Below are 14,720 nucleotides of genomic sequence, written 5' to 3' on the forward strand. Positions count from 1 at the left end.
CATAAAAAATCATTAAAAATATATGTAAATATAGCTGAATTACATAATAAAAAAAATGTACACTATAAAATTCCTGTAAAGAATGCTTAAAGAATAAATTGTAATACATTGTTTAAATATAAAAACGAGTATATATCATAACATAATTTTGTTTAATCACATCAAAATCTTAATCACTACCTGTACTAAACGTTTCTATAGGTGAGAATACTAAAACTAACATAAAGCAATTAATGTTATCGCTATGTCTTGTGTTTACTAAAAAAACAAGTAAAAATTATGTATAAATCAACATCAGTCACGAAAAAAAGACAGCACGCAACAATTTTTCTCTAGTTTTTACCATTTTTTATCATTTCGCATCATTTATAAACAAAGCTGCGTCTCTGACACGCGTCGTTAGCGGCACGAATATTTCAACCACAATTTTTCATAACCCCCTCTTAACCCCCTTTGACGATTATATGTATCTACTGAGTTATGCTTTAGGCTGGATTTCGGTCCGGTAAAATATTTATAAAAGGGAAACAGTGATCCGTAATAGGTAAGTTCCGGAGTAGTTGAAATTATATAGGAAGAATTTTTTTACCAGATCGGGAACGAACTGTGAACGAAATTATAATCCATAGTGGATCCATATCTATATCATACTTATAAAGCACATCCGTGCCAAAACATAGTCGTTGAACAAACTAAACAAAGTCCTTCCCAATAAAGTTATGTGACTAGTTACCTATTTGTAATACCTACTTCATTGCACACATAACGTAAACAAACGAACGTTACTCTATTATCCATAGCTAACGTACTAGCGTTTGATAATAATAGAAAGTAAAAGTGAAATAAAATATAGTCAGAAGTATATAATTAAAATTTAATAATGTCACATTTTTTTATTAAATATATTTTTACATAATCAGATGTAATTATCTGTTGTTGTTATTAAATAACTTTTATATATTGATGCACGTTGAAGGAAATTTAAATCCAGGTAAACCTAATTGCTCTCGTCGAAAAATTATTTGTAATATCAATTGTTAATAAAAACCAGTGGCGCTACCTTTTAAATCTAGATTTCTGTATCTGTGAACATTACTTTTTTGCCTTCTGTGCCTGAGACACGCCGTCGACTTGAAAGGTTTAAGGTTTCTTCACTGTTTTCACGGGGGAGTGTTATATGCCCTCATATGAAGCCACTAGGCCAACACTACTCATCAATCAATAGTTAATAAAGAACAAATATTACGCATGTCAATACAATAAAAAGTCTTTTTCATTTTGTATGAGTATATACTTACTACTTACGTATAGGACCTGCGCCTGAAGATATTCGAAATACAAAAGAAAACTTTGTATCATAATGTGTGTCATTATGAGGGAATCCCTCAAATGGCTGGTCTGTTAAAAAAACAATCACTTTCTCATTATAGTAAACGTGTTGAGTCACGCGACATTTGTCTTTTTTGACTATTTTCGTGTAACGTTGTTGGTTTATTACGTGTTAGACTCGGCTATTACTATTTTTAGTTTTGTTTTATGTCAGTAAAATGATGTGATTGTATATTGTATGTGTATTTGATTTTTGCTGATATAATTTCCGGTTTATCGATTAATTTACTGCTAAAATGTTATTCTTTTGAATGAAAACTTCCCGCACCTTCTCTTTGATATATTTCTGTGTATACAATATACATGTAGGTGTCGGCTAATATAAATTGTATAAACGGTTAAAACAGTGAAAAATAACGTCTTAATTTTTAATTGAAGCTATAATTGTCACAAACATTTGAAAACATTACAGGATTAATATACCTAAGTTACATCCGAATTGTAGCTAAATTATCCCTAAACATTAAGATACAGTTTACTTATATAAAACCCTTGCTCTCTAAGTAAATAATAACGATCACACGTTTGGAATCTTCAACTTAAGTTATAATAGTATTCCAATTTATGTTCAAATTTCCGTTTAAATTTCGGTTTCGTTAGCATCCCATAAATCTATTGTTAATGACACTGCGCCATTTAATGGCTGTCCTTTTATATTGCCTTTATTGGGCAGAGTTACAATGGTCCCGACTCATACATTGTATACTAAATCGATTAAATGAAAAAACAAAGTAAGGGAAAAATTCAAGAATATATTTCAAAAACCTTCCAATGAGTGCAATTTGATTTTTATTATAGCCCATACAAAAAAGCCTTAATTCGAGTACTAACTACATTGGATTACATTAAGTCCATGTCATTATGTTAACCATCAGTAGGTACTTGACCTCTGACAGAGTGAAACCCTCCTCCAAATTCTTCCACTTGTCTCTCATCCTCCCTACAAACCATCCTTCCCCGCTATCTCTCTTATTCCATCTTCCCAAGTTTCTGTAATAAGAAGTTTTATTATAGTACCAGGAATGCGGGACATTTCTCTCTTTTCACTACTATTACTTTACTACTTACACAGACTATACGCATAAACAGTGCGTGATAAACTGAGCCATAGTGGCGAATCTATCAATAGTGCCCATAATTTAAGGTACCCCATCCGTTTTGTCTCTGGTAGCAATCGGAAAGCCATTAAGGTGACAGGGACGTGCGTAGTGCGTTATGGGGCAAAGTCACGACACTTACACTTTTGTTCCAACGGGGCATGGGGCGTAGGAACCATTAAAATTTACTACTCTTTTGGATTAAAATTGTTTGGAGTAGTCAATTTAGTTAAGTAGCTGCTTTAATGCCCTTTAATCATTGTTATACTTTCCGTGTGGTACGTTCCATACTTGATTCCGTATTTTATGATAAGTACCAAAGACATAAACATATTATAGTCAATACACAAATATACAGTATTTACAATATTTTTAACCTTCTTAGTAAAAGTAATAATAATAACTAAAAATAGATAAATATAAATTTAAAACTAAAAAGTTTGGTCCCTGTGGCAGTGTACCTTTAATGCTGGCAGCATTTCCTCGCAGTATTGCGATACTTATTCCTGGAGCGAGAAAAACACCAGCTCTGGGTTCACCAGTAGTATCTACCAAGCGCCAGCTTAATACTTTAAATAGCGCCTGTTCATTTGAACCCCACGACCTCGAGTCTCTACTCCAAACGGAACTAAAACAAAGTTGGAGGAAAGACCCTTATATAAATATAGTAGATAATTATTATTGGTATCTCCGGTGTGGTACTGTCACTTTAAAAAACAATTTTTTCTTTAAATGCTTTAGAATTATAGTTTCATATCGATGCCTAAACGATGCCAAACTTACACATTGTTACACCATGTGCTGTTACACAAATGGAAAGAAATATTATTTAGCTAGTATTATAAAATTATTCTTCAATCTAGTGCGTAACATTCTTTTGCAGAAGTAAGATATTATTTATTTTATCGCCAATTACGAGATTCAAAATATATGAAAGCGTAAACTCCTATTCTCTAACTTAAGAAATAATATTCGAAGTAAAGTTCAAGAGGGAAAGTGAAGACAAATATTTTAACTGGAAGTAGTTAGGATTGGTACTTTGGAGTTTGTATTGATGCGGGTTATGAACTTCGAGAAGTAGATGAAAAAAACTATTTTCTATACAACCATATAAATATGTGCTAAAAATTGTAGAACCGTGTAGATCAAAAAACTTATACACCATTAATTAATTAAAAACAGTTTATTTTATTATTAGTAATTATCATACAGAGTCTATACAGAAGTTAAACGCAGGTGTTGAATACCACAGTACAACATAATTTGAGCCTCGGCATACATTTCTCCATTTTGTGATCAGTACCAAGAACTCAACTAACTAAGTGGTACAACATTCTGCCGAGTTGTTGCGTCTGCTTTTTGTACAACTATCATGTGTTACTTGTTCAATAAATATAAGTTATGTTCTTAATGTTTTAAAGAAACTGATACGTGGTTACAGTAATTATAGAATAAGCAAGAAATTCCCTAAGTCTTATTAAGTAAAAATAGGCCTAGAACTAACCTAGCTAGAATTTGATACCTTTTGGTTTTTAGTCCTTAATTTGCCTACAGTTTCATTGAAATCGTTGGATTTACAACTCGAGATTTTAAACTAGCCAGAACATGGCATTTTAAGAATTTTTCTTGTGGAATATTTAGTTATTTTAACAATAATTTGATATATATCTCGCTGACTAAGAATAAGAATCTTTATCCATAACACTAGGTACAAGATAAGCTATCATAACAACAGGTACGTCAGTCACTTGTGACTATACGAAACCTTTCTTTTACCCTATGCAAAATAGAAAACAGTAACAAATCGATAGAGCATTAGTTATAACGCTCAAACGAGTTCGCGTTGCTAGCGACATATGTCTCGCCCAGCCGTCGCAATCAAAGGGGGTTCACGGTTAATTGGAGCTGTGCTGAAGCTAATAAGAAATTGCTCCTTTTTGGAACTGGACTACAGTTTTCAAGGAGTGTTAAACATGTGAAGTCTGCTATTCTCAATCTAGTAGTTGTGAAAACGTAAAGTAGTTTAGTAAATTTACTAAAACAGTCTTGATTTATTAAGGGCGCAACTTCGAGGTATCCTCAGACCTTTAGGGCTTAGGTAAATCGACGTAACGTTTGTGCTATAGCGACTCTCACCCCTGAGGTCGTAGGTTCGATCCCCAGCTGTGCATCAATGGACTTTCTTTATATGTGCGCATTTAACATTTGCTCGAATGGTGAAGGAAAACATCGTGAGGAAACCGGCTTACCTTTGACCCAAAGTGACGTCGTGCGTCAACGACAGGAGGCTTATCCAGACGTAATCAAACTGATATAGAAATCTGAAGCCCAGACCTAAAAAAGTTGTACCACCTCTGATTTTTTTTGTTTGTGCCAAAGCCCAAATGAAGGCAATATTGTGTGACATCCTATGGCTAGCTAAGCAAGTACCTATATACAAAAATAAATCTCTCTCTCTCTAGATCGTTAACACATATCTGAGTATCGTGGTCAGCTGTAATGTGGGATCACAGATTTTGGGCCTGCCTTTCTTATTACCAGATGACAAGTCTTTGACCTGGCTAGTCCATCTCATTGGCGAACGTCCACGCAATCATTTCCCTTCGGTGTTGCCATATTGAGCTTATTAGGGTCCTACGCATTGTGTGACCAATGTATGAAATGAAATGAGATAAAAATAAATAAATATATATTATTATTCCAATATTAAAGACCTACAACTCGTAAAAAATGACATCTTAGATATTGCTTTAAGTCAAATAAATGTGAATTGACATGTCTTTTAATATTTTATTCTCTATGCCTATATACAATGGAAATTTAAAAATGGAAATGACAACAACAAAAACAATTGAAGAACACAGTTTAGTCCAGAGGCGAAGGGAATGAAGCGAATTATAACGGTCGGGCGCCCAAACTGAATACACTCATTGTCCGCTTCTGTGATCTGTGGTCACACGGTAGTAGGGTGGCCATAATTAGCTTAAATCTTTGCTCACTATTTGCGGCGTACTTGATACCCTGATTTGTGACAGGCTGAATAAAACCCATAAATATAAGATGTATATTGCAAATGTCAACGATAAATTTCACTTATATTACCTATAGAGAGAATACGATTGGTGAAACAATCTCAGAATGATAATACCACGTAGGCGGTATGTTAAGTATCTACTACGCTACGCAACCTTTTTAGTAATCAATAGCTGTTTAATTTGCTACACAATGCAAACATGAGTTTGTTCGTTACATTTTTACACCTAAATCGATAAGAGTATAATTTTATGAATCCCTTTTTCTTGCTTTATTTCAACCTCACTTTATTACTTCAAATTAAGTAAATTATAAAAATTTCAAATGATATTCGATACTTGACAGTACCTAAGTGTGACAGAATTCTATACTCATAATAATTTAATATGTTTTTAGTTTATTTTATTTTTCCAAAAACAGTCATTACAAACAAAAATCACATAAAATAATAATTAATGAAACAGAAAAATTTATATTGTTGGAACATCTCCAAAGCTATACCAAAACTCATAGGATAGTGGAAATAGAACAATCCATCGTTATTTCTTCATACACATTCATCAGATTAACAGATAACAAACTCAATAAAGGCTGACGTCACTTAATTAGACGATTTAATTGCACTTATAACTTTTATCACCGCAATCTAGGAGATTAATGGCGGAGTTATCCAATGGCGGGAAGAGCAAGTGTCAATTGCAATAAAATGTTCAGAAACAGCAACAAACACATTTACTCCATGATATCAATCGGTGACCCCTAATGCCATATAAATGGACTATGAGAAAAGTATTCCCATTAACTCGAAACTTTATTAGGTACCGCAGATTTGAACTTGCTAGATTGACTTTAGTCTATGACAAATCTATTACCAAAAATGTTTACGCACAATGTTACCCACCTAATTAAACCCCGTTTGAACTTTGAAAAGATTTTTGTTAGCTACAATGTGCTATTTGACAAGCTTTTAAAAAACATTTCAGATTATTAATTGTTGATATAGAACACTACTGACTATAGAACCTATACAATTGGTTATTTTTAATTCTTCAAATAAATTAATAAATAATTTAACCCGCTGAAAGACAAGATGGCGTAGGACCAGTCATTCTTAAATTACGATATTAAACTTTAAGACAGTATTAGGATTACATATGCGAAGACATATTATTTGCATGCATCCTTCGTCATTGTTGATTCAACTGTAACCGTTTGTATCATGTGACTGTCGCATGAAAATCAAAACTTTTAATTATGGATTTTATAAAAAATCAATGAATAATTACAAATTATTTTACTCTATAATGCTTTTTAACTTAAAGATTCCGTGTATGACACAGATAGCGAAAAGTGATAAATAATCAATTTACTAAATTATTATAATGACAGAAATAAAAAACCTTTTAGGTGTGCATTTCTGCATCTGTTTCATTCATATTTTTTCTTCACGGGCAATTAGCTTTCTAACCATTCGAACTATTTATTATATTCGAACTGTTTTACGAATATCAACACTCAGGTTCATATTCCAAATCATACCTCAAGTCACAATCTCAAGTCAACCGTGCCGCGGGTATGCGTAACGCATTTCCCCACGAAAAAAAACAACAACGCTTGAAACTAGGTGTTTTAGTTAGATGGACCTAGTAGAATACGTGTTTCAGTATTCACGTTATAGGTACTACGCCCTTTATACAGAATTAGATCGCATAAAACTATTTCAGAAATTGTTGCCAGCATGGTTTGCTAGACATTTTGCTGCTATAGAATATGCAACAAATTTAGATAGCTATATAGAAACATCTTTTCAATTACAGTTACTTAAGAATCTTTTATTGCCAAATATAATTATGAAACAAAAGAGTCGTCGTCAACGATATCGGTACTAACAATTACTATGGGAAAATATTCAGGTTTCCCTGCTTTTGGATAAAAAGGTAAGCTCATTTAAATACTTTGTGGTTCCAACTTATAATTTCACAGACAGCAAAGGGGAGCAAAGGATGCGTCTTACTCTGTAATTTATGGCATACACCAATTTGTACGAATCGTATTAAAGCGAACATAAACTGTTGAATGGCCCGAAAAATAGGGTGTCAACGGCGCCCTTAAATAATTCATAGCGCATTTATGGGACTGATGTAACAACAGTTTTAGCTAAACTATCTTGTTTTTAAAAATATTTTTTCAAAGTCATGTGTGTCCTTAGTGAAAGAACTTCATCATCAAAAATCAAACTTCGACTGACACCACATTAACATCTATCTCATGTCGTAATTAGTTGTCTGTATCATAAAGAAAATTCAAATTTATTAAATGACGGCAATGTCTCCTAGAGCACAATGAAACTTGATTTTATATTAATAGTGAATTACAAAGTATACCTAATATAATTGAATTTCAATTATTATGTCACCGAGGAGACTTAGATTGTGGCAAAACCCAGAGGTTGCGGCATCGATTACCGGGAAAACAAGCATCGTTTTGGATTGACAGACACAACATGCTGATCATAGAATATCAACGAAACAAAAATACGTATCGGTCCCTTACCTATATAATAATGTCCATAATAATTGAAAGAAATATCAAAAGTTACGTAATTTAAATAAAGCTGTAACAATGTGTCAGTATGTCACCATTTAATCTGGTATTATCAAGATTAAAGGTGCTTCTTAAGAGCATTAAACCGAGATCAAAACGGTATCAAATGTAAAATTTAAGAATTTGTTGGAGACATTGCATTCGTTGGGTTTCTTGTTCACTAACCGAAATAAGTATCTTTATTTTGTGTATTTGTGTGTATTTTCTGTTTACATTATAAACTCTATATATATTTTTACTATTATTAGGTAGAGTAGTAGAAGTTAGGTATAAGTTTAACGTAAGGTTTTTTTTAGATATGTTGTAATTACACTTACGTAGACTCTGTACTTAGTGTGTGCCAATAAATAGGTAGGCTTTCCTTTATGGAACATTAATTATCTATCTAAGTATTTTTAATTTTGATGTTTTCAACGACGGGGTGCGAGAGTCGAGGTATAAACCAAATTATAACGGACCATAACCTCGGATGACAACTCATTCGTGTAATGGCGCCAAATTTTGGCGGGAACTATTGCCGCCATGGTGTATGGCAGTAATAAACACTACGAATAATAATATGTCAAAAAGGTAATGGTGTATGAGAAAAAAGCAATACAGTTGGTACTTACATTATTGCCCATGCCTAATATTTTAATGCCTTATAGCAACCCATAGCTTTAAGTACCACGATTGCGGAACATAACCTCTTTTAGTAAAAAATAGAGGTCTCAATTTTGATTGAAAAATGTGTCAGTCATAATTCTATCAAAAATCAATATCATTAGAAAATGTAAATTGATAATTCAAAATTTTAACAAAAAAATAGAAAACAGTAGGTATAAATATTAAACATGTGCTGGCTAGGTTGGGCGGTAGCCTTATCATTTTTCTCTTTTGTGTTTGGATCCTCATCGCCTAAATCTTGAATGCATGATTATTATAGAAGGTACCTATAGATTTCAGTCCCCAAAATCCTAGCTTCGGAGGCTTTCTTACTTTAATAAAGTTATTTGTAATATCTTTGTATTTTCTATATCTATTAAAATAACCTTTGTGTTACCGTATAATATGATATTATGAACACGTCATATACAATCCAAACCAGAATCAAACCATACCAATAAATAAAATAAATTCCCTATATAAACATTACTAAATTCTTTAGTCTTTCAGGTACTATTTGCAGGAATTTTGCGAAATGGAATCTATAAAAATAGTAATGGACAAAACTTGCATATCATCAATAATTCATCAAGCTTAGAATATTTTATTATACTCAATATAATATTATTGATATTTTATTTATAATTAATAAATGTTGGTATTATGCTAATTTTCTTTTAATAATTTGCTATTTTTTTGAATTTCTTACAATATATAATCCCAAAGTTAAATTATGAAATACATATGTACATAAAAAGCTGATTTCTTGACGTAACATATTTGATAATTGTCAAATTTTTACTATCACTGTCATAAATGAATATAGCTTTCAGAAATGTCAACCAACAGCTGATAATTTCAAAACAAAATAATACTTTTTGGTTGATACCGGTTATTTAAAGTTTTTAATGATAGTGATTTAATTTAACATATAATTTTTTTTATATGTTTTGCGTCTTAAATAATACTTACACATACGTAGTGGAACGGTTTAAACATGTCGAATCGTGAAATAGTAGAGATATCTGATGATGATGACAGTTTTGAGGTTGCTAATACTGAAAATAAAATACCTGTTTCCGAAATATCATCAGATGAAGAACACTATGAACTGCCTGACTTAAATTTAACGAGCCGAAAAAATGCAATAAAGAAATTGTTTCCAACACAGCTAAACAACACTAATATTAAGTCCAAAATAAAACATACAATAAACAGTGAATCCTATAAACCGGTTAAGTATCCCAATATATCAAAAGAGCCTGGTGTTGTGATAACTATTAATAATGTAAAAGTGAACTTCCCCGTCAATCCATATAGCAGCCAAGTGGCATTAATGAATAAAGTAAGTCAAACATAATATAATACTGTAACTTTTCTATGCTATTATTAATACCCTATAGTCTTAATTAGGAAAGCAAGTTAAGTGAAGAATAATATAAAACTTTCCTTGTGAAATAAATTTTTATTTAATAACATTTAGGAATTCAGAAAATACTAATACTCTTCTTTGTAATCTATTAATAATTTTATTTGGAGATAAGATAACTGGAAGGCCAGACTTAAGTCATATAAATTTTTTCTCATGTTTTATCAAATTTTGCTTAAGAAAGTTCCTGAGTTCTTTGAATTTTTTAAAATTCACATTTTGACATTTATTGTATTTATACAGGCTCGTTGGTATTTGATCTTCTAAATATATGCCACATCAAAGAACAGAGACCTTTAACTTTATACCCATCAAATTTAATACATATATTAAAACATATCAAATATTTGCAGGAGATAAAAGCGATTACCAATAATCAAAATTGCCTCCTTGAGAGTCCAACGGGTTCAGGGAAAACACTGGCATTGCTTTGTGCTGCATTAGCAGTGCAGAGAAAGGAAAAACGTAAGTTTTGTTAATGTTTTTAATAAAAATTTAGTTCATTCGAACTGACACTTTCAAAGAGACAATCTTTCTTAAGCTTCCTGTTACTATGATGATTGTGCGTGTATTAATATGTAGATTAATAATATCCACTTAAGGTAATCCTAAAACTAATGCTTTATTCAGTTTAAAATAATAAAAATCAAAACCTTAATCTAAATAGGTCTAATAATAAATAAATATATAAGTTATTAACATTTATTTTTGTCAAAAACAGATTATATCATGCTAGAATGGACTAGGTTTTGTTTTTCACACCATATTCTCCGCTATTTACAATGTTAATTACATATTATTATTCCCATTTAATGCATCTGCATCTGTTGGGTTTAAAATTTACAATATGTGTAATTTTAGATAAGCTGTTCACTTTCACTGTGCATATTTTATTAAAATATAACTATTACTATAAAAATTAGTTTACTCAAATTCTTTCCCTGGAATTTTAATGGTAGAATTGTATTATGGGATAAGGTTGACCATATATTGTGTAAAGATGGAATTTTTAAATAAAGAATTTATCTATCTAATTAATAAACAGTTTATAAGAGGTTGGGGTGACTTGACGCCTTTTTATAAGGTATGATAAGAATGGCGAAGCGTCAATTGATCACAAGTGGTGTCGTGACCTGGCCCATCCAACCAACAAGTCCCACAAATCATGACAAAACTGTCGCACTACAATCAGACGAGCCTACATGAAAATTGCGATGCGAATGCATTTCTAGCATGCTACCATTTGCATCATGGGGTAGGGCTGTATACAACATTTAACGTTTTTTTACTTTAGTCAATTTGCCTATGTATTATTTGTTATTCATGAACGTATTTTTATTTAGAACAAATTACGATGGAAAGCATGACCTGGACTATTTAATCAGTAAAACGACGTATTTTGCAAATCAGCTCACATTTTACCAGATACAAACGGTCTTATTCATAAACCGCCTACTATAAAGCCCAATTAGTTAAAAGTGATGTGAAGTGAGAAAAGTGCAGCATGTTTTAATCTTGGGCAAGTGCCATGAAACAAGATAATGAGAGGTACAAAACATTCAATAGCTATTTGAGGTAATAGTTTATAAAAAGGACCTCAATTTAAAGAATTATAGTATATAGTTCTTTTTTTTAGGCCAGTGTTGGGCTAGTGGTTTCAGCGTGCGACTCTCAATCCCTGGGATCGTTCGCGGCTGTGTTTGTTTGTGTGTGTGTTTCTCTCTATGTGCACATTTGACACTCGCTTATACGATGAAGAAAACATCGTGGGGAAACCGGCATGCCTTACCCAAAAAGTCGACGGTGTGTCAGGCACAGAAGGTTGGATCACCTACTTGCCTATTAGAATTGATCACGGAACAGATATAGAAATCTGAGCCCCAAACCTAAAAAGGTTAGCGCTATTGATATGTAGATATGCTTTTAAAATTTATAGCCCTCGTTCTTAAAAGCAAAGTATAGTAAAACTTTGTAAACTGTAACTTGGCCACTTGAAGTACTCAATAAGAATGGTAATATTCCGACACGATGAAAGTTAGAAACTCAATAAATTCTTTTACGACACCACAATAATTCGTAGAGTTCAGAAAAGAAAATTTCTATTCTGAATTTATTTGACCTATATATACAGGGTGGCCAAAAAGTCGTGGATCAAACGAAAATAGGGGATAGATGAGGTCATCAGCGGCAAAAAATTGTTCTACGGGAGGTCTCTAAGGTCAACCCCTGCAGAGTTATGATTTATTTTGGTTTTATATGAAAATTGACTTTTTTTTAAAGAAAAACGCTTTTTACCGGATTAGTTACTAAAAGATGGAGGGTTGGAGTCGATACCAACTCCGGGGAAACAAATACAGATAAGGCAACTTTCTCTGCAGCTGTGATACCTTTTGACATTCAACATCTTTTGTCTTCAGTCACCGTGACCACGCACGCTGTAAAGCACGCGAAACGTCGGATAAATTTAAAATTATGTCAAATAGTTGTAAATTTATAATAATAATACATAACTTTAATCCGGTAAAAAGCGTTTTTCTTTAAATGTGTAAAAGTTATGTAAATCAAAGACAATACTATGACTTTTTTTTACTAATTCTTCTTAAAATTCGAAAATATCTACATCCTGTATCTTTCTCATAATATCCACTAGATTGGTACTGATGAGTTCTTGCGTTCGACATACTATTTATAGTTGTTTATTGAGTGTATTCAAGATAATATTAAGTGATACGATATAACATTTTTTCAAATCATAAATTTTTCTTTACTTTGAACCCCACTGTGAAAAAAAATTACTCCACCGAAAAGTGTCCCTGTACTACAAGTTTTGGCGCATTTAATAGGGATTCTGAAAAGGTATTACACGTGGCCATGAGTCGCTCTGATATCTTTCTAGGAAGAATTACAAACAACGATTGTGAAATAATAATGGTATTATAACAATTATTTCTCAAAGGTTGTTTGTATGAAACAAAATATTTTACAATAAAATATGCTCAAAATTCCTGACTCTGACCATAATACTTAATCTGCACCGTCTAATCAAATTCCTACGTAACCCTCCAGCCATCTGTCCAATTTTTTGAATCTAGTCCGATTCACACAGTACTGGTCCCATGTAGGTAAATAATGTATCATAAGTCCGAATCGTTGTTGTTTTTTCGTCCTAGAAAGATATTAGAGCGACTCATGGCCATGTGTAATACCTTTTCAGAATCCCTATGAAATGCGCCAAAACGTGTAACACAGGGTCACTTTTCGGTAGAGTAATTTTTTTTCACAGTGGGGTCCGAAGTAAACAAAAAGTTTTGATTTGAAAAAAAATTATATCGTATAACTTAATATTATCTTCAATACACTCAATAAACAACTATAAATAGTATGTGTTAAGCAAGAACTCATCAGCACCAATCTAGTGGATATTATGAAAAAGATACAGGATGTAGATTTTATCGAATTTTAATAAGAATTAGTAAAAAAAAGTCAATTTTCTTATAAAACGCAAAATAAATCATAACTCTGCAGGGGTTGACCTTAGAGACCTCCCGTAGAACAATTTTATGCCGCATATGACCTCATCTATCCCCTATTTGCGTTTGATCCACGACTTTTTGGCCACCCTGTATATTTGAGAATAGTACAAAGTTTTTTTAATGCACCTAGGTTATTCTTGTTTTCATAGATCTTTAGAAACAAATGTATTTCTTAAATTTCCTGCAAAAACGTGATGCTAAAATAATAATATTAGTAAAGGAGAAAAATACTGGAAGTGTTTATAATGTTATTTAGTAATACATAAGTAGTTAAATAACATAAAATACATAATCTTATTCTGCGTTATTATTAGATATGTCCCTACTATTAAAATTCTATTAAATTATAATAAATAAATTTATATTTTAGTAAGTAGTATGTAAACAAAGCCTTCTTCGAAGAGACACAACATCTGTGATTGTCTTTTGTTTTGCTTTGCAATTCCTGTAAAGTTCCAGTGCCAGTGTCATTTTATTTTGGGTGAGAAATGGAACTCCCAAGCCATTTGTGTCTGACACGTGTCTAAAAGCAAGACATTTTTGTAGGAAAAGTTTGTCTAATTTTTTCACGTCACAAAGTTGACGCCTCAATCGTCGCTGAATCGAACACGAAACCAAACGTTCACGGAATGTTTTGTGGTGAAATGGGTTGACATGTCTCAAAAAGTTTTATTTAAATTGTTGATTTGTAAATTTAACTGTTCTTAGAAAACTTTTAAACTGAGTATTCGTGCTAGACAAACTCTTTTGACACAATTGGTATACAAATTTTGTTACCAGCTATCGCCATTAACCTGTGTTGTTCGCTTATGTTTAAACATAATATATACGAGTAGGTACGTAGGTATATGTTAACGTAAAATTGTAAACACCGTTAGATTGTAATCTATCTCGCGAGATTATAAACTGTCGAAAGATTGTGAACCTCAACGAACTGCTTACAATTTAACGTATTATTATTCGGTAGACACTAACTTAGTTATCATTCAA

The 14,720-nt window shown here is 32.1% G+C and overlaps 1 protein-coding gene and 1 long non-coding RNA gene across 4 annotated transcripts in view; both read left to right on the forward strand.

Moving 5' to 3' along the window:
- The first annotated feature begins 8,868 nt into the window (after positions 1 to 8,868).
- Positions 8,869 to 9,438, forward strand: LOC125063006. The gene is made up of 2 exons (XR_007119446.1): positions 8,869 to 9,051; positions 9,279 to 9,438. It is a non-coding gene; the product is annotated as an uncharacterized LOC125063006 (long non-coding RNA).
- Positions 9,439 to 9,640: 202 nt separating this feature from the next.
- LOC125061741 (Fanconi anemia group J protein homolog) overlaps positions 9,641 to 14,720 on the forward strand; it is a 52,210-nt gene continuing 47,130 nt past the window's right edge. For all 3 annotated transcript variants that reach the window (XM_047667325.1, XM_047667332.1, XM_047667341.1), the window contains exons 1-2: positions 9,641 to 10,113; positions 10,551 to 10,662. In XM_047667325.1, coding sequence (XP_047523281.1) covers positions 9,766 to 10,113; positions 10,551 to 10,662 — 460 coding nt within the window. In that variant the 5' untranslated portion in view covers positions 9,641 to 9,765. The remainder of the gene's footprint in view (positions 10,114 to 10,550; positions 10,663 to 14,720) is intronic.

The sequence above is a fragment of the Pieris napi genome, chromosome 2 (genome assembly GCF_905475465.1).
Source record: "Pieris napi chromosome 2, ilPieNapi1.2, whole genome shotgun sequence".
In the NCBI taxonomy this organism is placed as follows: Eukaryota; Metazoa; Arthropoda; class Insecta; order Lepidoptera; family Pieridae; genus Pieris; species Pieris napi.